The sequence below is a fragment of the Macrotis lagotis genome, chromosome 5 (genome assembly GCF_037893015.1).
Source record: "Macrotis lagotis isolate mMagLag1 chromosome 5, bilby.v1.9.chrom.fasta, whole genome shotgun sequence".
NCBI classification, from domain to species: domain Eukaryota; kingdom Metazoa; phylum Chordata; class Mammalia; order Peramelemorphia; family Peramelidae; genus Macrotis; species Macrotis lagotis.
Window position 1 is genome coordinate 137835360 of NC_133662.1, and position 25530 is coordinate 137860889.

Sequence of the window (25530 nt, forward strand, 5' to 3'; positions counted from 1 at the left end):
ACAGTTTCTTCTTATCTGCCCCCAGTGCCCTATAACATGATGTAGTGTGTTCTATACTTAATATGTGAGGTGTGAAAAACTCAGTATTACAGCTCTGTCACTCATACTTAGGTTTATTCCGTAGGCATAATGGCAAAAAGCCAAAATCATCTTTGCTGCCTCTTCATGAGAGAATTTAATGATTTTTCATTAAATGCCTTTACCTTTTGTTTTCATTTTCACAGCTTTTTGTTGCTTGAGCTCAATTCCAAGTACATCATACAGTGCAGTCAATTCAATGAGAGCTAAGTAGCAAACTTTCTTCATGTCCTGGGATGCCAGGTCACCAATCCTCGTGTTACCCGTTTTGTCCTTTGGCAGTCTGAAATTCTAAAAGAAATATCTCAAATAAAGTAAATAGTTACAGGATAAACTTGCCTTTTAAAAATAAGGATGGAAAGGAGTAATTAGTTTACAGAGAAGGGATAAATAAATTTCTAAAGGAAGAGAGATACAAGTGACCACAGAGGTTGGACAATGTTGACTTGGATTAAAACTAAATATATGTATGTATGTGTGTACACACACACACACACACACAAACACTCTCATTCTCTTTCTATCTCTCATTTTATTCAATTTTGGAGATAAAAGAAAGAAGGCAGTATCTTCATTGAAAAGAATGGGGGAAATATATATAAATAAAATATATATAAAAGAAGATCAAAGAATGCTACCAATTTTAATTAAAGGATTAGTCAAGACCAGAAATCAATGATTAAACTTTGGAAAGAAATTTATGAAAGCCAGGTGAATGGTCCTGCTCCTCTCCATCCTTTACTTCAAATAATCATACACACACACACACACACACACACACACACACACACACACACACACACAAACAATCAACCAAAAGAAACAGCAAAAGTTCAGCATAATCCATCCCCATTCCCATCTCCAACTCCAGTGACCTAGGTACAGGTTAGGAAACTTACTTCTTACTCATGTAACAACGAAACACTCAACTTCTGAGTCCCTAGTCACAGTTAAGACAATAGGACAAAGATAAGCCATTGAAAAAAGAAATCCATTTTCTTTTTTTTTTTCTCTTTTTGGTTTTTTTTTTTTGCAAGGCAATGGGGTTAAAGTGGCTTGTCCAAAGCCACATGGCTAGGTAATTATTAAGTACCTGAGACCAGATTTGCACTCAAGTACTCCTGATTCCAGGGATGGTGCTCTATCCACTGCGCCATCTAGCCACCCCCATTTTCTTCTCTCTAGGTTCTTAATTACTTTTCTTCCCTTCTCCTCATTTAACCCTGCACCTCACTCTTCCTGACTTCCAGATCACACATCTGACAGCTACTCAGTTTAGTCAGAAATAAATATTGTAGAAAAGATTTAAATGAGACATGGAGGAAAATGGAACATAGGGAGAAACCAAAGAAAAGAAGAAAGCAGTATGATGGAGTAGGAAAAAATTTTTGACACTCCTCCAACACAGTCTTTTCTATGAACTCTCTTTCCTTTCTTTTCTGCAGTATTCTAATAACAGGATTGCTCTTAAAAACAAAAAATAACATCACTGAAGCATTAAGAAAATTTTAAGTACAAAAGAGAATTGAAGGAAACACCAAAAGGGAGGACAGCTTTGAAAGCTACATGATTAATGCATTATATAATTAAAAGGAAAAATTTGCTCTACAGAACCGTGATTCAAAGTTATATATATATATATAAAACTTTGAATCACGGTTCTGTATATGGATATATATATATATATATATATCCATATTTTATGTCCTACTTAGTACCTGTAAATGCTCATTTTATTTGATGTTAGTTACATTTTGAATTTTTAAATCCTAGGTACTGACCTGAAATAAATCCAACCTTTCTACTCCAGAGACACAACTCCATTGGTTTATGCAGAAGCTAAGTACTAGAATCATCTATTATTTTAACAGGCTCCCACATATTTCTGCTCCTAAAAACACACACACACACACACACACACACACACACACACACACACATCCTCCGAGACAAAATTCTTAACTCTTCTCATCTTTTTTTGTTCTACCAGCAGAATGTTTGGGAGCTCTGTTCCAAATTAGTTCAAAAGGAAGAAACTTTGAACCACACACACATACACACACACACACACACACACACACACACACACACACACACCACTAGCTCTATTATTTATAAACTTTTGTTTTTTAATTGACCATCTTTCTCCTGGATAAGCTGCTGTATTAACTTATAAGAGAAAAGTATAAAAGGCACCCATTGTTTTCACTTTATACTCTTCTTTAAACATATTCAGGGAAAGTTCAAATTGGATTTTTTTTTTTGACTCAATTTCTTTTTTTGACCATAAGGCAATCATAAACACTAGAGAAACTGCTAATAGCAGCTTCCTCTATATAGCGTGCATCTATACCCATAGTATGGATAGAGTTTCTATTAACACTTGATCATCTAATTCTCACTAAGAATGAATTTCTGGGGTGGCTAGGTGGCACAGTGGATAGAGCACCAGCCCTGGAGTCAGGGGTACCTGAGTTCAAATCCAACCTCAGACACTTAATAATTACCTAGCTGTGTGGCCTTGGGCAAGCCACTTAACCCCACTGCCTTACAAAAAAAAAGTCCAAAAAAAAAAGTGAATCTCTGAACTGTCACCAATTAAGTAAGTTACAATTAACATCTGACATTTACAATAAAATGGGATGTTGGGTGGGGGAAGGGAGAGGGTTGATCTAGAACTGTGATTTTCTCATGGGGAACTTCTTCCACAATTAAGATTCTTCAAAAGTTGCCATGCATTCCAAAAGACCTTGGTAATAGCCACCCCACCAGTATGTGGCAGGGGCTAGACTTGAACCCACATCAGTCAACTTGGTGGTATAGCGGGATAGACTGCCAGGCCTGAACCTTTGTTCAAATTCAGTCTCAGACAATTACTAGCTATGTTTCCTTGGGCAAGTCACTTTGTTTCCTTATCTGCAAAATGGGAATGAGAATAGTATTTATGTCCCAAGATTGCTATGGAAGAAAAAAGGAAATAACAACTGTAAAGACCAGTGACACATAAATATTAGCTATGGTTATGATTGTAATTATTCAGGCTCTGTCCATTTTGAGATACTGCATCTCCTGAATTATTATTTAAAAAAATTAAGTGGGCACAAGGAGAATAACAAGAAAATAAACATGAATTTCCTCAGGGTGAATAATTATTATTCAGATAGCTTAGTTTAAGATCTATTCCCTACAATGAGGTAGATACATTATCAATTCAGGTATAAAATGATTACTTGCTTATTGACTTCATAACTTCTAGGTCTGTTATAGCACTGACTGTGATATTCAATGGTGATATTCAAACTGGTAAAGTCATCTTATCTTATAATCACTAAGAATGGCACCCAGATTTTTCCTGTGCTTTTCACTAAACCCACTGTTCTGATATGAATAACTAACAATAACTTACCACACAGAAAAGATGATCCAATATTAAACTGCAATCACTATAACATTCCAAAAAGAGAAATGCGATCCAATAATTGAAGCATTATCCCAGATAAATATTCACAAAAGTCTAAAATATTATTACTTCAAGCATTTGGCTTAGCTAGCAATTTTTTTTTTAACACAGCACCTAATAAAAAGAATGAGCTCTTTATCCCAATGTTTAATTCATGGTAGAACCTTTAAATATTTATGAAATTTCCTCACATTTTTGTTTAGTTAATGGAGTAGATTGTCTAGTTTGTTGTGCAAGGAATGTGATTCAGCAGAAGCTACTCTTTCTTTATGCTTGCATAAAAATAGAATTAAAGACTTCACAAAAACTGAATTTTTTTCATATTTCTAGAGATCTCTTTCAATATAGGTTTGCCTTTTGAAGCCTACCTATTATTAGGCACAAAATAGGAAGCAAATATTTATTGATTTGTCTTTTATATACAGTATATAATTATATACTTATAAGACAAGTTTTCTCTCTCTTCTTAATTTATTGTCTCCAGCTTCTTTGACAGTCTATAACTTCAACTCTCTTTATTACAATAATAGTAAGTTCATGTTTCTAATGCTTTAAAGCTGGCAGTGTACTTCATTCAATAACACTACATGATAGCTAGTGCAATTATTTTCACTACTTTTTTACAAATGAGGAAACTAAGGTCCAAGAAGCAAATTAGTTGCTTAATGAAAGACACACCAAGTAAGGAAGCAGAACTAGAATCTGGACCAGGTGCTTTGATCCTGAGTTGTTTCACAATTTCTAACATTTCCTCTTATATGACCTTTCTAGTCTGCTATGTCTAATACACTGGAGAGTGAAATACTGAACAACCAAAGTTCTTATTAACAACAGGTTTAAATAGAAAGTAATGAGAATTCAAATGGGGGTCTAACAACATGAAATTTCAAATAGTTTGTAGGAGGCCTACAAATCTGGACAAGAGAGATGACTACGCTATCCACTATCTTACTTGTCTTCTTTGGACATGAAGTAGAAAAGAGTTGTATTAATTTGGCAAGTAAAACAAATAGAATGAAAAGAGGCTGCTAATTAACCATTGGATTTGTTTCTACATCAAAACTGAAGCTAATTTGCCAAAGATCCCTTGGTCAGATTAAAAGAATTAAATATAATTGGTACTTAATCAATTAATTGACAGATGCAAGACTGCCATCAAAGCATATCTCTAAGTGTTCTGGTTAATCTAAGCAAAACAAAGTTTGGGATTTCTGCAGACAAAAAACTAAAAAATAAATTTTTACTAAAGATTGATAGAATTTAAAGAATTAATGTTGAAAAGATGCCAACACTAGGTTTTTTAAATGCTTTTAGGAAAGGAAGCAATGCTATCCCCATCCAGGGAAAAAAAGCAAAACGAAAGCAAAAAAAAATTTAAAAACCCTTCAGAATCTGATGAATACTTCATTAAAAATATCTCTTATGTATCTCTTTCCCTTAATCTTAATTCCTCATACCAAAAATGACTAATCTATAAACATGTTTATCACAAATATGTCTGTACAATGTTAATCTGACTGTTTGCTGCTGAGGGTAGAAGGGTGGGAAGGAAATTTTGTAATTTAAAAGTGTACTGACACATATGGATGAATGTTGAAAAACTTTCATAACATGTATTTATAAAAATAAAAAACAAAATAAATGAATAAATGAGTAGATAAAAAAGGAAGAAGGTAAAGAATAAGGTGAAAATTATTGTCACTTTATTGTGTTGTATTCAATAGAGGATAAATTGCTGAAATGAATATTTACACTTATGAAATCACCTATTTAAATGTTATATAAAGGAGCTATAGACTTGGAATGGAAATCAAGGAACTAACACCCGACTCAAAGAGATAAAAGTCAATATTCATCCATTCATTCATTCCATACATGTTAAGAGAACACATGTCATATAAGGTCTGTTTAGTTTCAGAAGTGAAGCCTCAAGAGATATACATACAGGTAATGAGTTGTACTCTTCTTTCTCCAGAAGTTTTTCTTTTGAGATCTCCTTCAAATTGGCTGCTTGTTCTGCAAAGGAAATCTCTAAGTTGATGTCTGTTTCAGAAACAGGTGCATCTTCAGGCAGACATGGGCTGTTCTCAGTCATTTCAAGGTTAGAGGCCAGATCTGGACATAAGAGATGCAAAGTCAACAATATTATATCATTATTTTCCTGCTAATTACATATTATCATAAAATGATCAATATTCTGTGTTGATTTCTGCTACAAAGCAAATTATAAGTCTTCTCTGGTTCATTAAACAATTGGTGAATTAGTATCTCCAAAAAAAAAATTACTAGCACTTATTCAGGACTTGGGTTTGTAAAAGACTTCTTGATCCTTAAAAATTCTGTGAGATAGGAGCTTTTTTTTATCCTTGGGGCACCTAGACATATACTAGCTGTGTGACCTTGGACAAATCACTTAACCCTGATTGTCTCACATCCAGGGCCATCTCCTGATCCATATCTGGCTACTGAACCCAGGTGGTTTCAGAAAAGAAAGTGAGGCTGGTGACTTAATATAGCACCCCCTCAATTCAAATACAATTCACTTGCTTGTCCTGACATCACTTCCTCATGTCATGGTCTTCTTTGACAATGACAAATAAGCATCATCATCATTTTTAACCCCATTTTATGGATAAGGAACTTGAGACTGAGAAAGATCAAAGGTTTTGTCCAGAGTCACACAGTTAATAAATGTGAAACAAGATTTGTCCCCAAGTGCCGCTTACAAAATGAACATGAAAATGAAAATAAATGAAAAAAATCATTGCCTCATGGACAGCATGTCAAGATGCCTCTTCAGAAATAGCCAGACTATTCCACTAGCCCTGAAGTCAGGAGGCCCTGAGTTCAAATTCGGTCTCAGACTTTTTTTTTTGGTCTCAGACATTTAATGATTGCCTAGCTGTGTGACTTTGTACAAGTTACATAATATCATTGCCTTAAATAAGTAAAAACTTAAAACAAAAAAATAGGCAGACTGGCTTTAAGACCTCTCAACTATTACCAAGCTTACATTTGAAGCCTTTCTAGTTTCATAGAAACTGACCAAGAGAATTCTAACTCCAAAGACATAGCCTAGGGTAACTAATATACCATGATGAAGGATTGAAGGACTTTGGTGAGTACTAAAAAATAAGAAGATAAGTGGAAAATTCAGAAAATGATAAAATGATAACAAAGGGACTTTCCAAGGAAGTAAACATATGCAATTTTATTGACTAAATATTCATCTTTACTTCTCTATATAACTATACTTACATATACCTTAGACTACGATATATCAAAAAAAACTTATTGTTTTAACATCAACTTTACCAAATTGAGGATTATTAATAAGATAGTGCTGTATATTTGATTAGTAAAGGAGGCATAGAGTTGGCTGGGATTCTTTAATAGTGCCAGCACCAGATTTCTCTACCTGCTTGGTGCTAAGTTTCCTGGAATAAACCTCCCTCCCACCCGACCTGCCCTTTACTGGAATTTTACCTACTTAGTATTCTGAGAATTTCAAAGCCAGAAGTGCCAAAAAGCTAATAGCTATAAGTGAGGGCTGGGGCCAGCTGGTACCAAAACAAACTGGTAGAAGAATACAAAGAAACCCAGAGAATCCTTGGGGCCATAGATATTAGTCAAAGATATTCTGAACTTCATCATCATTCCCAAGGATTAATTTTTTTTCTCCAGTCATGACAGTCTTTATTAATATTCTGAACTTCTCTCCCAAAACAAGCAGCTTTAACTTATGATGATGATGAGGCTTCTAGGTAAATTCTCCAGGAAACTTTCCAGTTTTGAATGTAGCACATACTGAAACAGCCTGGATGTGTTTTGTGTTGTGTTGTGTTGTGTTCTGATTTTTTCATCCTATTCATTCTGTTCACAATTTAGAAGCCTGATAAAAGCTTACATAGCATACTGACCCAGTCACACAGGAGTTTGATGAGTTTTTGAAAGATGCCTAGGGAAAAGCTAACAAATACAGAGATTTGACTGGAAATTAAAATGAAAATGGTTGGGAAGAAAACAATCATTTCATCTGAGTATCTATTATTTTGAAAACCAAAAAAAAAATAAAAATACAAATAAATGCAATTTTTAAAACTCTTGTATACTTTTGTTGTCGAGTCATTTTTCATTAATGTCCAACTCTTTGGGACATATGGGGAGTTTTCTTGGCAGATATTGGAGTGATTTACCATTTCCTTTTCCAACTCATTTTGATGAGGAAATTGAGATAAAAAACTTCCTGAGTTTTATCTACTGTACTATCTACTTATGTCCCCTTCAAAACCCATTTATGTTGAATTTCACAGCTAATTAAGTTCATCTTGTGCTCCTATCCCTTCAAAGCACAACTTAAAGCTTTATTACTATTGCTCTTAATAACAATGATAATAACATACCTATATTCAAATAATGAGAAAAGCGAGCAGGTCATCAATGAATATTACACAAAGCTACTATTTCTTTTTAAGAACCAAACTCAATCTATAAATACGTTTTCCAATATTGGCATCTTATTAACTATTTTTCTGTCTTGTTTTGAGGTGATGACCAAAGGGTCAAGGCAAGGTTTTTTCCAATCTATTTTGCTCCTGGTTTATTCTGGTTCATACTTTTCTGTGACTGTGTGTCCGTTACCTAGGATACTGCTGTAAAGAAGAAAGCTGATTGGCCACTTTTTAAAATTAGCAACTATTTTGTACTACCATATATGCGGCTAAGAATTTTTCAAGAAAATATTGTCCTTCTCCCTGACTATTCACCCACACAAAAAAGAAAAAAGTCACAATGAAGACAGTAATTGGGTTCCTTCAAAGCAATTAGATCTTGCTAGAAAGAATGCTTGATAGTAAAAGAAATGAATCAGAAATAAAGACAAGAAACACATCAAACAAAAATCCCCTCCCCATAAAAACACTGAAAAGGAAAGAGTTGTGAGCAGAAACATACAAGTTAACACAACTATAGTTTATCTAGGCACTTTTATACAGGGGGGAATTTCTTTCAAATAAAGACCTAAGAGTTGAGTATGTAATTTACTACAAGCAATCAAACTGGTGATGAATCATATCCATCACAGAATAATAATTGGATTATTGTTTATTGTCAGATGGGAATTAACACATGGCACTACAAGAAACCATTTGGCTCTTGTTCAAAATTCTCAAGGTGTGAATCTCTTAATTTCTCTCCCTCAGTTTCCTATTATTGCAATGAAATCAGATGTACCAGTGCATCTGATATTTTGTAAAACTGCTTAAAGATGACTGTTTTCTCATCATTCATACTCAGATTACAAAAATTCAAATGGAACTTTTAATAAAACTGTTTTCCCTTTTTGTAAGGTACCAGCTAATAGATAATAGAATATAGGGTTTTTTTTAAAAAATGATGTTTTTTTCCATTATATTTATTTATTAAGAATATTGTGCCATTACCATGTTGAGAAAGACTGTGTACACAATAATGAGGGAATATCCTACAAATAATTAAGACCCATTTTCAAATATGAAAGTGCTACATTTAGGTCTAGAACCGACAGCCTAAATGAAAGAACAAAACTAATTTAAATAATTTGTATAAAAATTGAGTGTTGGAAAGGCATTCTGAATGAATCCCCTCCCATCCACCCTCAGGGGTTCTGGTGGGAGGCACACTTTTGAATGAACCCCAGACAGTGCTTCCTATCATTCACTTCAGATTTTTCCATTTGCCTCACACTGGTTTCTTCACTGACTGAAAAAGAGCAATGAACAGTACTGAACACAGGTGCAGTTGTAAACACTGGGAGACTAGCAAGGATTTACTTGAGTTTAATTGATTCTCTTATTATGCTAATTTGAGGATCTGGGCCCACTTCACAGTGAGCTGGCCAAAGCACATGTAAATCAGGGAACAAGTAGGTCACACTCCTCCTGCCTGGTTGATACAAGGACTGCTTCTGGCAAGGTCTAACATGATGAATTGGCCTTTTTAGAACTTCTCACTTGTATAGACTGCTGGACTACAAAAAAGAGGGGAAAGACCCCTGGTCAAGCTCTCATCAGTGAATATGGGATTGTCAGCCATAAAACCTTAAAAATCCAAAGTACAATCATGCCTTCCAAATCTTAGTAGTGAGGAGCCCAGCACTCCCCCCTCCCCCAATCTAGAAAAATCTTCCTGAAATTTTTTTGGCTCTCCATTTGTACCAGAGAAGACTGAGTTTTCCCTTTTTTTTTTAGGGGGTATTTGTAGTATTTTATTGTAAAATTTCAGTTAAGTATTTGGTCATAGGCTGTTTTGAAGTCTGTTGGCCTTCACATATCATCTATGACTTCTGCAAAACTCCCATTAAACAAAAAATTCCCATTTATAATTTCCTAAGTCAATCTGCAACACATATATTGAAATCATGGTGGGGGTAATTGCAATATAGAAGGAATAAATGTATATAGGCCTACTCATGACCTAAATATTGAAATCATGATGGGGAAAGTTGTGATGCAGAAGGGATAATTATCTACACTCATGCTAGCATAAGTTGTTCATCTCTAATATTAAGCCAACATTTTGACAGTCCAAAGTTGTATTTTCCTACCAATGAAATATTTTCTGATAAAAAGATTGAAGGGGAAGAAGAGAAAGGAAAAGCTATCTCTGGAGATAACAGGTCATTTTATCATTAAAAAAAATTCTGTACCCACAGAATGTAAATAAAACAATATTAAATACATACACATATATATTAGCTAATAATAGCTAGCACTTTAAGATTTTCAAAGTGTTTTTCAAATATTATCTCATCTGATCCTTAGGACAATGCAAGGAGGTAAGTTTTTTTTTATTACTCCTATTTTACAGATGAGTAAACTGAAGCAAAAAAAATAAAATTAATAAAGTAGAAAAAGAAAAGTTACTTTGACTATGAGAGAAGAGGCACAAAAGAATGGTTACTCAGGAGGCAACTGAGATGTCATAGGATCATAGGATTTAATTACTACTACTACTACTACTAATAATAAGAAGAAGAAGAAGAAGAAAAAGAACATCTAGCATTTCTATGAACTTTTTAAGCTTTGTGAAATATTTTAAATGCACTATTTCATTTGAAGAAGTAGCTAGGGATTCAATGGATAGAGTTAGGAAGACAGGAGTTCAAAGACAGACTCAGACACATATGATATGTGTGACTCCGGGCAAGTTATTTTAATCTGTTTAACTCAGTTTCTTCATCTGCAAAATGTCTCAGTTTCCTCAACAGCACCCTGGAAGATAAATATTGTTATCTCCATTTTTCAAGATGAGCAAATGATACATGACTTGCCTAGAGTCACTTAACTAGGATGAATTTGAAATCAGATTTTCCTGATTCCAGGTCCACTGTTCCAATTAACCACCTAACTATATATTTGAATGCCTAAAAATACAGGTCCCCAAGAGATTATTCAATATAGAACAATTCTCATTCTCAGCAGAAAGTGAATTTTTTAACTAGTCATGAATTTATATTCAACCAATAATGGGAAAAATAAAAGAAAAATGGCATTACCATGTTTTCCTTCATTTTGGTTTTCATTTGTTCTGACTGAGTCCAACTCGCTACCATGTAGAACCTAAAGACAGAAAAACAAGCCATTCAGTCAGACTGAGTTACCAAAAAAAAAATTCACTTTAAAAAGTAATTTTGTTAATTTTAGACAATGGGATGCTTACTGGAATTGTCCTAAAATAAACAAATAAATACTAAACTTACAATAAATAAGCTAACAAATAATCTTTGTATATACCTGTACAATCCCTGTGAAAACCCTGACTATTGGGTAAAAGTATTAGAAATAAGTCACCACAACCACTACCATCATCATCAAAAAATTCACAATCCAAGTAGAGAAAAGTATAAATATACACACATATACATATATATATATATACATACATATATATGCATGTATAAATATGCTATATATACACACACACACACACACACAGAGTTGATTAGTCATTTTCAGTCTTGACTCTTTTTGACCTCATTTGGGATTTTCTTGGCAATGATATACCATTTGCATCTCCAGTTGATTTTATAGAATGATGAAACTTAAACAAACAGGGTTAAGTGACTTGCCTAAGGTCACACAGCTAATAAGTAGCTGAGGCCAGATTTGAACATAAGAAGAAGAGTCTTCCTGACCATCACCTTTAGAGGTCTCATCTCATTGACATGAGTATTCTTGTATACTACTTGCTTATACCCTTACCTAAGTCTTCCATAAAATTGTCCAATAGAAAGAAGGCTATATCTTCCATCTTTTAAATCATTATGGATACCTGTAGGGGCTAGTCACCTATTCCTTTTCCTGCTACATAAAGGGCCAGCAATCTTTTTGTTTGTTTGTTTTTCGTTTTTTGTTGTTTTTAGATTTTTCAAGGCAATGGGGTTAAGTGGCTTGCCCAAGGCCACAGGGCTTGGTAATTATTAAGATCCACTGTACCACCTAGCCGCCCCAGCAATCTTTTTCAAATCATAAATTCACAGAAATAGAATGGGAAAGGCCTTAAATCCAAACTCTTGATTTTTACAGATGGGGAAAGCTGAGGACCAGAGGGATTAAGCCAACAAGATCACCCAGGGAATAAATAGAACAAATCCAAACATCTCTAAATTCATCATTTTTCCCACTGTATTGTCACAATGCTGCCTCTTCCTCTCCTAGTGTGTGTAAATATTTAAAAATTACTGTTGGTAATACATTTTAACCATGTGGTTTCTTTTTTTCTTTTTTGGGGGGTGGTAATTGGATTAAGTGACTTGCTCAGGTCCATATAACTAGGAAGTATCACGTGGCTGAGGCAGTTTTGGAACTCAAATCCTTCTGACTCTGGTCCAGTGCTCCATCCACGGAGTCATGTACCTTTCCCCCAGTGGTTTCAAACTTAAACAGAAAGGAGGGGGCACTTGCTTTAGTCAATTTAGTTATATTACACATCTTTCAGTGAATCTTTGGCTCATCTATAATTTTGTTTCTCCTGAAATCATGGCAATCTACAATCCACTGAAATTTGGATTCAATGAAGAATACTAGTATTGGCAATTACTTCTAGATAAATTCCTGATGTGTAAACAAGAGTCTGAGCTAGAGGCTCCCTAGGGTTTACAGGAAGAGGGTACAAGTATGACTGATCCCTTCCTTCTGTTAGGAGTATCCAATTTGAATGTTCTCATTGTGTGTACTCTATGGAATTTGAATAGTATTAATATAGTAATCATCTAAAGGGGAAGCTAGGTAGAGCACAGGACCTAGAATCAAGAAGACCTGAGTTCAAATCCAGATTCAGACACTGTGAGACCCTGAGCAAGTTAGTCTTAATTGCCTCAGTTTCCTCATTTGTAAAAATGAGCTATAGAAGGAAATGGCAAACCACTCCAGTATCTTTACCAAAAAAACCCAAATGGGGTTTTAAAAAAAGTCAATCAAAACTAAAAATGACTGAAAAACAACAAAAAAAATTAAAATTCATCAAATCATTCCACTCCCACAAATTAATTAATGTGTATTCGCTGAACACAGAAATGGAAGGAGTTTAATACTCCACTGAACAATTTCAATTCCTATTTCCATCATCTGATATGTACTGAGAACTATACTCGCTAACTGGGTAGGCAACAGGTGGTTTTTTTGTGATCACTAAAAGAAGAGAGCAAAGAAAGCACTAGAATAGATGTGTTCCTATACTGTCAATGTCATTATCTTACTAGTCAAAAACATCTAGGAATATCCACATTTCAGATACGGGCATAAAGTCCACATGAATGGAACTGCCCCATTCTTGTTCAGAACAAAAATATATTAATATTGTGACCCCAACTATCCCAGATAAACTAGTTAAAGAATATCCTTCTGTAGTTGAGAAAATACAGGCAATATTTCTACTTCAACATCTAAAGGCACATTTTCATGCACTGGACTTGAATTGTTTTCTTTAGCAATCGAGGATGACAGGGCAGATGGCATTCATTTCTGTAGTGAATTTCCTAGTGTCAGCAAGACTTCATGTGAAAGCATTTAAGACTGAGGCATCTATACACTCTCAACTCCTGTAGTTCATGTACTTATAAACACAGCTGGCTGAAGTCTGCTGCAGTTGCTAAATGTACAAAACAGATTATCACAAATGCAATACAGGTTCATGAGGCACTAAGATCTATAATAATAATTTTATTAAATATCTATTTTATAATTCAGTGTGAACTTTGAACAAATTAACATTATTTTAATTAATTTGTGTTCCCCCTATTCTGCTGTCTCCATTAGGAGATTCAAGACCATCTGGTTCAAGAATTTACTAGAATTTTGCTTTAAAAAAAATTGTTGTTATCAACTTTGAGGGGTGACATGCTTACTGAAACTGGTATGCATGTGATTACATAGATTTTGCTCAGTCTATTTTCTCACCCTTCTCCTTAAGGAGATCCTATAAGATCTCCTTGCCAAAAGGGAAGATTTGGCAGCTAAGGGCAACACCAGTTTAGAATAGAAACTTGTTTGCAAAATCTCATGAAGGAGGGTGGTGGAAGATTATGAGCAATACTGGCTCATAAAACAGTGAGAAGCACCACAGGGAAAAACAAGTTTACAGCAAGTTTGGCAAGAGACCCAACTAAGCAAAGTCATGCTGAGGGCATTAAAAATGAAACTGGATGGAGGACAACAAACAGACCAAAAAAAAATAAATAAGTAAAGATTTTTATAATACTATTTTCCCACCAACAAGAGAAGAACTACCACATTTGGAATCATAACAACACAGTTGCAGATGTGCTCTACAAGGAAGTAGAAATACCAGAAAAGAAAAACAAAAACAAAGATGGTGGTTGGAAGAGTAAACCAAGTGTACATGGAGGAGGGAAGTGCCGAAAATAATACAACTTCAAGGATACAGGACTAACTAGTTCTTAAAGTATAAAAAGAAAAGTTCAGAATTCTTAGGGAAAATGATGCTTTTGTTCACACTCTACTTCCATCCAACTATCAAAATTCTCCAAATAAATCAGAATTCTAGATTTCAATGAGAGCAGAAAAAGAAGAGATCCATCCTCCTTTATACATATGGGATGGATGATGAACAGACTCACCTGTTACGTCTTCTTTTCATTAACATTACCCAAGCAGCTGCAGAAAAGAACACTTACTTTTTCTGTTGACTCTCTCTGTTGAGCAAAGATATCTCTGACATCAGGGATTTGGTACTGCTTATTTTTCTTTCTCATTGTCTGGGAGACGGTCTCAACTCGTTTCTGCACTGCTGCTGCCTGAGTCCTGGTCAGCGTTGATAAGAATACCATGCTTTCTTGAGAATCTCCAGCAGAGTCTCCAAAGAAGAGTAAGGACAAACCAGCTTCTTTCAACCATTCTTCTTCTAATTCCCCCTCTAAGACAAGAAGAAAAATAGTGCTCAAATCAAGAAAGACTGAGAAAATCTCCATCATAAAAACATAGTGTAACAAAATTCATCCCACCCCAATTCTTAAGAAACATTATATCCAAATTTTGGCACAAAAAAAAGATGAATCAAATAAGCAAAATCACAATATTTAGATGTGTTCTTTTAGGTCCAAGATAAAGAAAATTCTGATGGCCTCAGAAATAATTTGATTTCCCAATATCTCCATTTTTATACCCTCCCCCAGAATAAAGTCATGGTTTTAGCTGGGTCTCCTAACAATTCCAGAAAATAGTCCTATAGACTTTAAGATTTCCTAAACTGGGGCAGCAAGGTGGTGCAGTGAATAGAGCACCGGCACTGGAGTCAGGAGGACTTAAGTTCAAATCTGGACTCAGACACTTACTAATTGCTTAGCTGTGTGACCTTGCGCAAGTCACTTAACCCAATTGCCTTAAATAAAAAAAACTTTTTTTAAAGTATCTCCTAAACTAAGCTGCTATAAGCAAAAGAAATAGTCACCATATAGATATCTAAGGAGTATCTGTCAATAAATGATTCCATGATTTTAAACCTTAGATTCTTCAAGTTTTAAATAATACAGGGCAATTCTAATGGCACTTAGACACCCTTTCCCCTTACAAAATACAGATCAGGGAAGTTATTGATAGATAACTACTTCTGAGATAATTCAAATCATTGATAGGAGTGAGTTTTAAAATACTCCACTATCTAACTAATATAACTAATGAAATATCTAACTAATATAATTAATGAAAATACTGAAACCACAATATTAAATGTTTCCTTTCAGAAAGGGAAATAAACCATAAAAAGTGAGTAATCAAATTATCAGAGAAGAACTCACTTGTACTTTTAAGTAGATCCCTGTAATTTTATCTCTGTATGGAACTCCTAGTCATGAAATTTCCCTTTTTCAGTGCAAGTTAGAAACTTCCCTACAACTTAGTTTTAAGAGATCAGTACCATTGACTTCAAGGCCAACTTTATACCTGCTACAACTCCTTTGTGTTACTTGCTTTGCTCTTTTGTCATAATCAATGTGTCCAAGAGTCCAATTACTTTAGAATTACTTGTTGCATTGAAGGGAGGTAAAATTGATAAATGAAAATGCAGAGAAGCTATGATAAGTAGAAAAAAGCATTTCTAACCTTGGAAAGATTGTTGCAATAATTTTTATTTTTTTAAATAAGGATGTATTTTCATATTTATGAGTGACATAACTTCATATTTATGCATGCAATATAAATTAGATCAAATATTCCTAATAATTATCAACTGTCTTGCTCTAATTTCCATTAAACAGCCTTCAGGTTCATAGATTTTACTAAAAAATGAATAGACAGCACTACTATAAAAGAACATAATGCTGTAATTTTTTTCAAGTCAGATCTGTGATTTCATTGGGAATTCTTATGAGGAAAGTCTATCAACTCATGCTTGATCCACAATTAGAAATACCTGGAGCATTGAGATGTTCAATGACTTACCCAAGGCCACACAGTCAATATATGTTAGAAGGGAACTTAAAATCCAGTCCTAGGGATTCTGAGGTCTGTTTACTTAAACTGCTATTAAATGATAATAAGCTGAATAGTTCTAGCCCTGCATTCAGGAAAAAAGTCTTGTAATGATAAAGGAATAGATAGAAAATTTAATTATAGAAGGATGTGCTATAATTGAATATTTGACAACAATATTTTTGGTTTTGATGTTTCCTGTTATATTCCCCTCCTGCCTTGAAAACTCCTTGATAAAAAATAACAGTTAAGCAAAAATCAACAGCCAAGTTTGAGAAAAATAAGAAATTTTAAAATAAACCCTTTAGATTGTAAAGTTTTAACATGGAAGACATTCTGGGGTAAGCATAATTATAACTAGAGAAAAATAATTAAAGAATATTGATTAATGGAATGCTATCAACCTGGAAGGTCTTTATAGGAATGGCAAACAGCACTGGAAATTGACTGACTCTCTCTCTCTCTCTCTGGAAGATAATTGAGGGACTATGTGTGTGGAATGCTTCAATATGCTGTCAAGAGGAAGTTGTTATGTGTGTAGATTTTTGCTTAACTTTATTTTTTATCAAGGAAGATTCAATGCAGGAGGGGAATATCTCAGGAAATGATGAAGACATCAAAACAGTCATCAAATATTATTTAATTATAGTGCACCTTCTAGAACTCATACTTCAGTTGACCTTGATAGAAATCTGTCTCAGACAAACAGGATTCTTGTTCATTGTCATTGACTTTTAAATATTTTTCTGACAGTATATGGAAAAATACTATATTTTCCTGTTCAAAGTATTATTTGTATATTTATATATGTTTAGTTACATTTTTAAGTTATCAATAAAAATGGGAAAAGAAAATTGGTCCTGTCATAGTTCAACATTTGTTTCAATGACATGTCTTAGATGAAAACAAAAAAAAAAATGTGATCCAAATGTCCAATTGATCCAAGAATTATGAGGATCAATTTGAAAAGAATAATAAATACAATGCATAATAGAATTAGAATTCTAAATTATTCCAATAACCTGGAACAACAGTGGTTTGCCATTTCTTTCTCCAGTTCATTTTGCAGATGAAGAAACTGAGGCAAATAGGGTAAATTTACTTGCTCAGGATCACACAGCCAACAAGTGTCTGAGGCCAGATTTGAATTCATGAAGCTGAGCCTTGCTGCTTCCAAATCTAATGTTCTATCCATTGTGCCATCTAACAGTCCCAAGACACAGCTAGAGAGCATTTTATATAAAAAAGACCCAGAAGTCAGTCTATATTGTGCTAAGTGCAATGGAGATAAAGGCAAAAGATAGTTCTTGACATCAAGAAGTTCAAAATCAAATGTTCATAAATTTAAAGTAATCTAAAAATCAGTTTCTCTTGACTTCTTGCTGAAATTTATCATTTCCAGAATGTGGGCTCACCAATTTTATTACGTTTAGAAAGTTGTGTATTTCCCAAGTGAAAATGATATACTAAATAAAATTCAGAAAAGAAACAAAGGGGTGGTATATAAGGAAATCCTATGATATGATAATCAGTGGGAAGAATTAGGTTTATTTAGTAGAAATAAGACTCAGGGAAGCCACATTAGCTATCTTTAAACATTTCAGGGGGAAGCAGCTAGGTAGCACAGTAGATAGAGCACTGGCCCTGGAGTCAGGAGGACCTGAGTTCAAATCTGACCTCAGACACTTAATAATTATCTAGTTGTATGACCTTGGGCAAGTCACTTTAACCCCATTGCCTTAAATAAATAAAATTTAAAAAAAAAACATTTCAAGGACTATAAAAAAGAGAGAGATTTGTTCTGTTTTATTTCACAGGGTAATGTATTACCAATGGGTGGAATATATAATTAATTAAAATAATAGCAAATCAATATAAGGTAAACATTTGTTGTAAATAAGGCTGTCAAAAAATAGAATAGTTGTGTTCTATTAGAAAACAGGAGGGATGGGAATTCAGGGAAGCCTGGAAGGATTTGAATGAACTGAGCAAGATGAGCATAACCAGAAAAACATTGTACACTCTAACAGCAACATGGGGGTGATGATCTACTTTGATGAACTTGCTCATTCCATCAGTGCAACAAACAGGGACAATTTGGGGCTATCTGCAATGGAGAATACCATCTGTATCCAGAGAAATAATTATGGACTTTGAACAAAGACCAAAGACTATTACCTTCAAATTAGAGGGGAAAAAACCATTATCTTATTATGTAATTTTACCATCTCATACTTTATTTTTCTTCCTTAGGGATGTGACTTCTCTGTCATCACATTCAACTGAGATCAATGTATCATGGGAACAATGTAAAAACTAACAGAATGCCATCTGTGGGGGTAGGGGAGGGAAGCAAGAATGGGGGGGGGGGGAATTGTAAAACTCTCAAAATAAATAAAATCTTTCTTGAAAGCTGCATCTAGTGAATTATCATGACAAAAAGTCATTAGCTGATCAACTGTCAGTGATATTATAGAAGGAAGTTAATCAGTTTATGAACTGATCCAACCATTATGGAAAGTAATCTGGAATTACTCAAAAAGTTACTACTGGACAATGCATAAGCTTTGAAACAATGTCATTACTGAATATTTGCATATACATATGTGTGTGTACATATTTATATATACATAAGGGGCAGCTAGGTGGTAGAGTGGCTGGAATGCCATAGCTGAAATCAGAAAGACTCATATTTCTGAGTTCAAATCTGACTCCAGATATTTACTAGTTGTGGACTCTGGCAAATCACTTAAATTTATTTAACTCAGTTCCTTATCTGTAAAATGGGTTGGGGAAGGAAATGGCAAACCACTCTAGTATCTCTACCAAAAAGAAAACAAAACATAAAACTAAATGAGGTCACAAAGATTCAAACATAATTGAAACAACAGAATAACAGATGTATCAAATGCATGCACATATTTATCATATATACATTTGTACATATGCAACATCACAAATTTAGGTGTATGTGTGTGTGTTTGAATATATGAATATATGTTAATGATATTAAGGAAGATTGTCTAGAGTTATGAAATGGTCCAGTTATTCTAGAAAATGAGTTGGACTTATTCAAAAACTTACTACTGGATTGTACAGTTGCTTTAACAAAACAATGCCATTACTTTATGTGTATATGTGTATAGGGACATATTACACATATATGCAAGTATAAATACACTATACTTCATGTATACTAATATGTATTCAATAAACACACAGTTAATCAAAAGGGAGTTAATCAAATGCTATGAATTGGTATTCTAATAAGTAATTTTAAATTATGCAGAAAGTTACAAAAGATTATATATGTTTTAACACAGTGGTGCCATTAATGTAAGTGTATGCATGCATATACATTTATATATATGTATATATATAAATACATACATATCATAAAAGAGTTCAAAAATGCACAAAAATAATCATAGTGGAACTTTTTTTGGTAGCAAAAATCTGAAAACACATGAAGAAAGACTAATTAAATCATGATATATTACTAGAATGGATTATTATACCATTAGAAATAATGAAAGGTATGGATTCAGGAAAAACCAAGAAAAACTAGTGGGAGCTAATGCAGAGTGAAATGAGCAGAACCAGGAAAATGACATTTACAATAACAATAGTATTATAAAAACAAACAACTTTGTTCAATATAAGAACTCTGATGAATGTAGTAACCTACTGGCATGCTTTCTATCTCTACATGGAGGGATGCAGATATACAATGAAATATACATTTCCAGAAAAAAAATGTGGATGAACTTGTTTTGCTTGACTATATTTTAATTACAAAAAAAGTCCTTTATTTATTGTTGGAGGAGTGAATTAGGAGTGATTATGATAAGGTCATATCCAAGCAATTTATAAGATCAGGAAAACTAAGAACACATTTATATGCTATTTACACACGCTTACTAAATCTGTGTACTCTCTTCCCTAATAAGTTGAAATGTTATTAATGCTAATTTTAGCCATGTTATTTCAAGAATTTTTTTCCTTACTCATATCTGTCCCACACTCTTTTAACTACATTAACATAAATAGACTGGAATCATGTTTTATTACCATCAGGCTCTTTTACAACAACCACCTCTTGTTCTTCATGTCTGTTCTCTCTAGATTTTTTAATATTTTCCATTTCTCTCCAATAGTCATCCAAAGATAAGTCATCCAAAGAATCCTGGGAACTGGATCGATCAAATGGTGGCTTTTCTGCAACTTTTTTGGAGCTTTCATGATTCATCATATATTGACCAGACCTGTGACTACAAATTAAAAAACAAAACAAAAATTCATCACTGAATAATATGGAATATTAAAAACAAAGAAAGTCTCAGTTGCTAATATATGTTTAAATTTTTAACAAAGTAATTCTTTTGGTGCATGACAACATTTCTATATGAAAATCTTAGCAGAATAATTTAAATTATAGGAATATGCACCTGTCTATATTTGCACCTATGTACAAGCTCTGACTTCCTTTTACTACCTGATGATGCCTTTAAACAAGACATTTCACTTTTTGAAACTTAAATTTTGTCATCTATAAAATAAAGAGATTGGATTTGTGAATATCTAAATTGCCTTTATGCTCTAAAACTTTCAATTTCATGAATTTTTAACTTTAACTATAATTACTTACAATCTAATGAGAGAAGAAACAAGTTCAGTCTTGATTATAGACAATTTGGAATCATAAATCAATGAAAATAAGTTAGATTATCACAAGAATATTGGAATTTATATTTAAGTTTTCTATATAGGTTAGTTAAGAGGAATCAACACTTTGTATAATATAAAGACTTACTTGAAAAAAATTTCACTACTGAAACTGAAATGAAGATGATTGATTCATTTCTAGGCTATTATTCTCACTTACTAAAGACATCTTCCCAGTCAATTTTCATCTTCAGTATACATGTGATTTTCAAAGAGGCAGAGGAATTAGAGACCAAATTGCCAACATTTGCTAAATTATGAAAAAGCAAAAAAGCTCCAGAAAAACATCTACTTCTACTACACTAAAGCCTTTAACTATATGGATCACAACAAAATATGGCAAGTCTGCAAAGAGAAAGGAGTACAAGATAATCTTATTTGCCTCCTGAGGAACCTAATGCAGAAGCTACAAAAGGTGTCTACAAGGTAATACTCAGATTATTCACTGGAAGGGCAAATACTGAGGACCACATTCAGAGAAGTTGGGACTCATGGGAAAAGACACTGATATTGGGAAAGATTGAAAGGAAAAAAGTATGTGCAGAGGATGAGGATAGATATCATGGAAACAATGGGCAGACTTTGAGAGATAGAGAATGATAGAAGGGAAAAATACAAAGAAAAAAAAAAGAAACCTGCCTACTCCATAGGAAGCTTCTCTTTCTAATTTACATATTTTCCTTTGATAATTTCATAAATTCCCAGAATATGAATATCGGTATAGATGATTTGCAAGTCTATAGATATAGGCCAAGTCTATCTCCAAAGTTCAAGTTGTTCATTCGTTTTTTTCAAAGTGGACTAAAGATAACATATGGTAATTTGATTTGCCAGTGAATTGCAAGAAGTCATCAGCCTCACTCTGTCTTCCAGAGTGATAGAAGTAGTAGTATGAAAGGATGACCTAAATTTTCCTTCAAATCTCAGCTAAAAAGCTATCTCTTACATCAAGCTTTTCCTATAAAAAATTTGCCTTATATTGTATATACCTATTTATGAACATCTTGTCTTTCCCAATAGACTGTGTGTTTATTGAAGCATAGGACTATTTCATTTGTAAAGGCTATTTTATTTTTTGCTATAGTTTGTGGTATAATTTCTTGTTTAGAAGTTTATGCAAGAAGAGTCTATAAACTTAGACTCAGAAGGTTAATATTAATAGATACTATGGCATCTATTCTTTTTTCCATTGGTGTATCATAGCTTTTGTTTATATAGTGCTTTAAGGTTTGCAAAGTTTTGTTCAAGTAATTCCTCATTTGATTTCCTCATGTAGAAAATGAGAGCTTTGTACTAAAGATTTCTTTAAACTGTAATATTTGAAGTTTCTAGAATAATATAATTCTATTATTCTATGGCTATCTTTATTGCATCCTGTCTGCTGCCTATTTAAACTTTGTCTTCTCAATTTTTTAAAAATTTTATTTTATCCTATTATTGACTTTTCTCATTTTTTTTAACAATTATAGATTAGAATTGCAATATGTTTAATAGCTGCTTATCAACTAATTTTTTTATACTTCCCACCCTAATTTTTAAATGTGTATGTTTTAAATCTCATTTAAAATTAGGCCCAGCTTTGGAACTCAATTTTTTTTTCAAAAAACATTTTAAATTAATTTTATTTGTAACTGATATAGAAATGTTTTGTATAACTCTACATGTGTGGTCCTATATCAAATTGCTTGCCCTCTTGGGGAAGGAAAAGAGAAGGAAGGGAGACAGAAATTTTTCTTAAATGTTAAAAAACTGTCTTTAAATGAAATTGAGAAAAAAAATTTAAACTATACATAATTACAAAAAATAAAATATAAAAATTTTCCAAAAAGCCCCAACCTTTATTTTAAAAAAAATTGTGGCACTAAATTAACATTTTCTTTGTACTGTAAGATTTCTCTAGCTTTGTCCAAAAGGGATACTGTTAAATTTATTTCTACAATTTGTGCTATAATCTTTTTAATTGCATCCTTTACTTTACAAAAGTTTTAGGGTTTTTCTGGCTTTTTATGTTGTTCCTATTCCTCTCATTATACTGTAGGTTCTGGATAACTGAAAATATCCACGTTTGTTTTTAAGTCTCAAAACAGTACCTAGTACAACATGGAACTTCAATAAATAATATTGACTGATGGGCTGAACCAAGATGATTAATGCAAAATGAGATTGTGGTTTATCTCTCCACAAGGAGGAGACTTAGCTTTATGACAAATCATAATCAACTATGCCTTTTCACTGCCAAAGGAATGTGTTTATCCTAGGAAAAAAATTGCCAGTAAATTTCCATTAAGATAGAATGCATGGAAAAAAAGTACCGTATCCAGTAAGGTTCTGTTTAGGAGAAAGTACTATATAAATATACCTTCTCTATCACATTTTACTTTCAAAGTCTACATAAAAAGGAAACCATGTCACTTTTCATTGAAGAATGATTCTATTAATTTGTCTCTGATAAAATTCAGGTGCTGAACAGACAGTGTCTATGAGAAGAGCGTATCAACATTGAGGCACCAAAGGTGTTTTACAGAATCAGTAGCAAGAAAATTCACTTTTCCCTCAACAAGGGAACAGACACTCAGTCAAAGCAATAACTTCTAAGTAGGAATCAGTCAGCCATGGACTTTGTACTTTCGGTACAAATGTCATTGTACTTTCCATAATTACCTTTTACATCAATAAACATGTGAGGTCATTTCTTTTCTATTTAAAGAATGTTGTACTTCAGTAAATGTACCTACTTAAAAATCTAGGCCTTCTTCAAACTGTTTGAGGTCTAGTGGTAGAGAACAGGCCAGTACTTTTTTGCAATTATATTTTAAAGAAACGTTATAGCATACTATGTTTATTTTGGAAATCAGGGTTTTAAAACAATAAGCAACATCTGCAAAGCATAAAGATAAGGAGAAAAGTTGCCAAAAGAGAGATCCAGACATGTGGTAGGCTGAAAACAATCACTCAAAGAAATCATTTATATTATAATCAACACCCAATTATTTCCCACCTGGTTGAACTGCATGAAGAGTAGTTTCCTTTCCCTGTCTTTTCCTTGGAGCCTCACCTCACTCCCTCTGCACAAGCATTTCCCCCAGAAACCCAGCTACGTGAGCAAAATTTTTTCTATGGAAGGAACCCCTCCCTCATTTAGAGGATCTCCTCCTACTCCTTTTTAAGGGTCTGAACCCCAATCTAAGTTATTGAGGAAAAATAGTTCACAATGGGGGGGCAGTCAGGAAGCATGAACTGTCAGGTTCCACTGGGATACCCAAACAAAGTGGGTACATTCCTCTTTGGGGTATTATATATGGTTCCTATAAAAGAACTACACTGGGGGAAGGGATCACAGAAGCTGAACCTCCCTCAAATTATATTAACACTGCTCCAAAGACTGTGCTAAGCTATTGAAGATACAAACAGAAAAGCAGAACCACCTCTGCTCTCAAGAAGTTAACTTGCTAATTGAGAGAGACATTATATAAAAAAGGACACAAGGCAGATGGAAGTCTGGAGAATTCAGTAGCATATAGTAAGAACTGGCAGCCCTACATCTTAATTGGAAATATTACACTTCACAATTGAAGAGTCTCCAGCCATAACCACTGGGAAGGGGGGAACTGTGAGCCAAAGTATAGAGATAATTCCTGGGCTCACTTCCTGGGGACAGGGATGGGGTAGATGTCCATCCAGGCAAGAGGAAGGGGACATTAGCAGAGGAATTGGGGGCAATAGGAATAGTAGTGGGATGTGGGCAAGGAGCAAGCAAGGAAGATGATGTTATGCTGGCAGTGATATGAAAGCTGGCTTCAAAGGAGACAGGAAAAAAATTGCAACACAAGAAATTATTTCTACTAGTTATTTTTAACTTTTTTTCTGATTGCTTTTTGCATTTTTCTTTTAAATCAGTCATTTCCCTACTTGTACTTCCTTGCTATGGATCTTTTTAAATTTTTTTTTCCCAATGGGTCTTCATTTTTGATTAAAAAAATGCTTAAGCAAAACCAACAAAGCAACCATGGCTGATATTGATAGCAATATTCCTTAGATGCCATCCTCCCTTACCCTCATGCCTCAACTGAGCAAAGGGATATGTTTCAACTATTTTATGAGACCAAGATTAGTTATTTTAATTAACCTATGTTTAGCTACCTTCTAGAATTATTGTCATTTTACATCATTATGTGTGTTGTCCTTTTGAATGTATTTTCTTTGCTCCTCTTCACATCTCTTTCTAGAAATGTTAGCTACTGCACGGTTATATTTATAGAACACAACTTGTTCAGTCATTCTCCATTTGCTTTCATTTCCTTG

The 25530-nt window shown here is 33.7% G+C and overlaps 1 protein-coding gene across 2 annotated transcripts in view; it reads right to left on the minus strand.

The window, feature by feature from the left end:
* Nucleotides 1-25530, minus strand: part of ARHGAP18 (Rho GTPase activating protein 18) — a 222350-nt gene that overhangs the window by 48471 nt on the left and 148349 nt on the right. For both annotated transcript variants that reach the window (XM_074187562.1, XM_074187563.1), the window contains 5 exons: nt 20575-20774; nt 14712-14950; nt 11073-11136; nt 5484-5653; nt 204-369 (listed from right to left, as the gene is read on the minus strand). In XM_074187562.1, coding sequence (XP_074043663.1) covers nt 204-369; nt 5484-5653; nt 11073-11136; nt 14712-14950; nt 20575-20774 — 839 coding nt within the window. The remainder of the gene's footprint in view (nt 1-203; nt 370-5483; nt 5654-11072; nt 11137-14711; nt 14951-20574; nt 20775-25530) is intronic.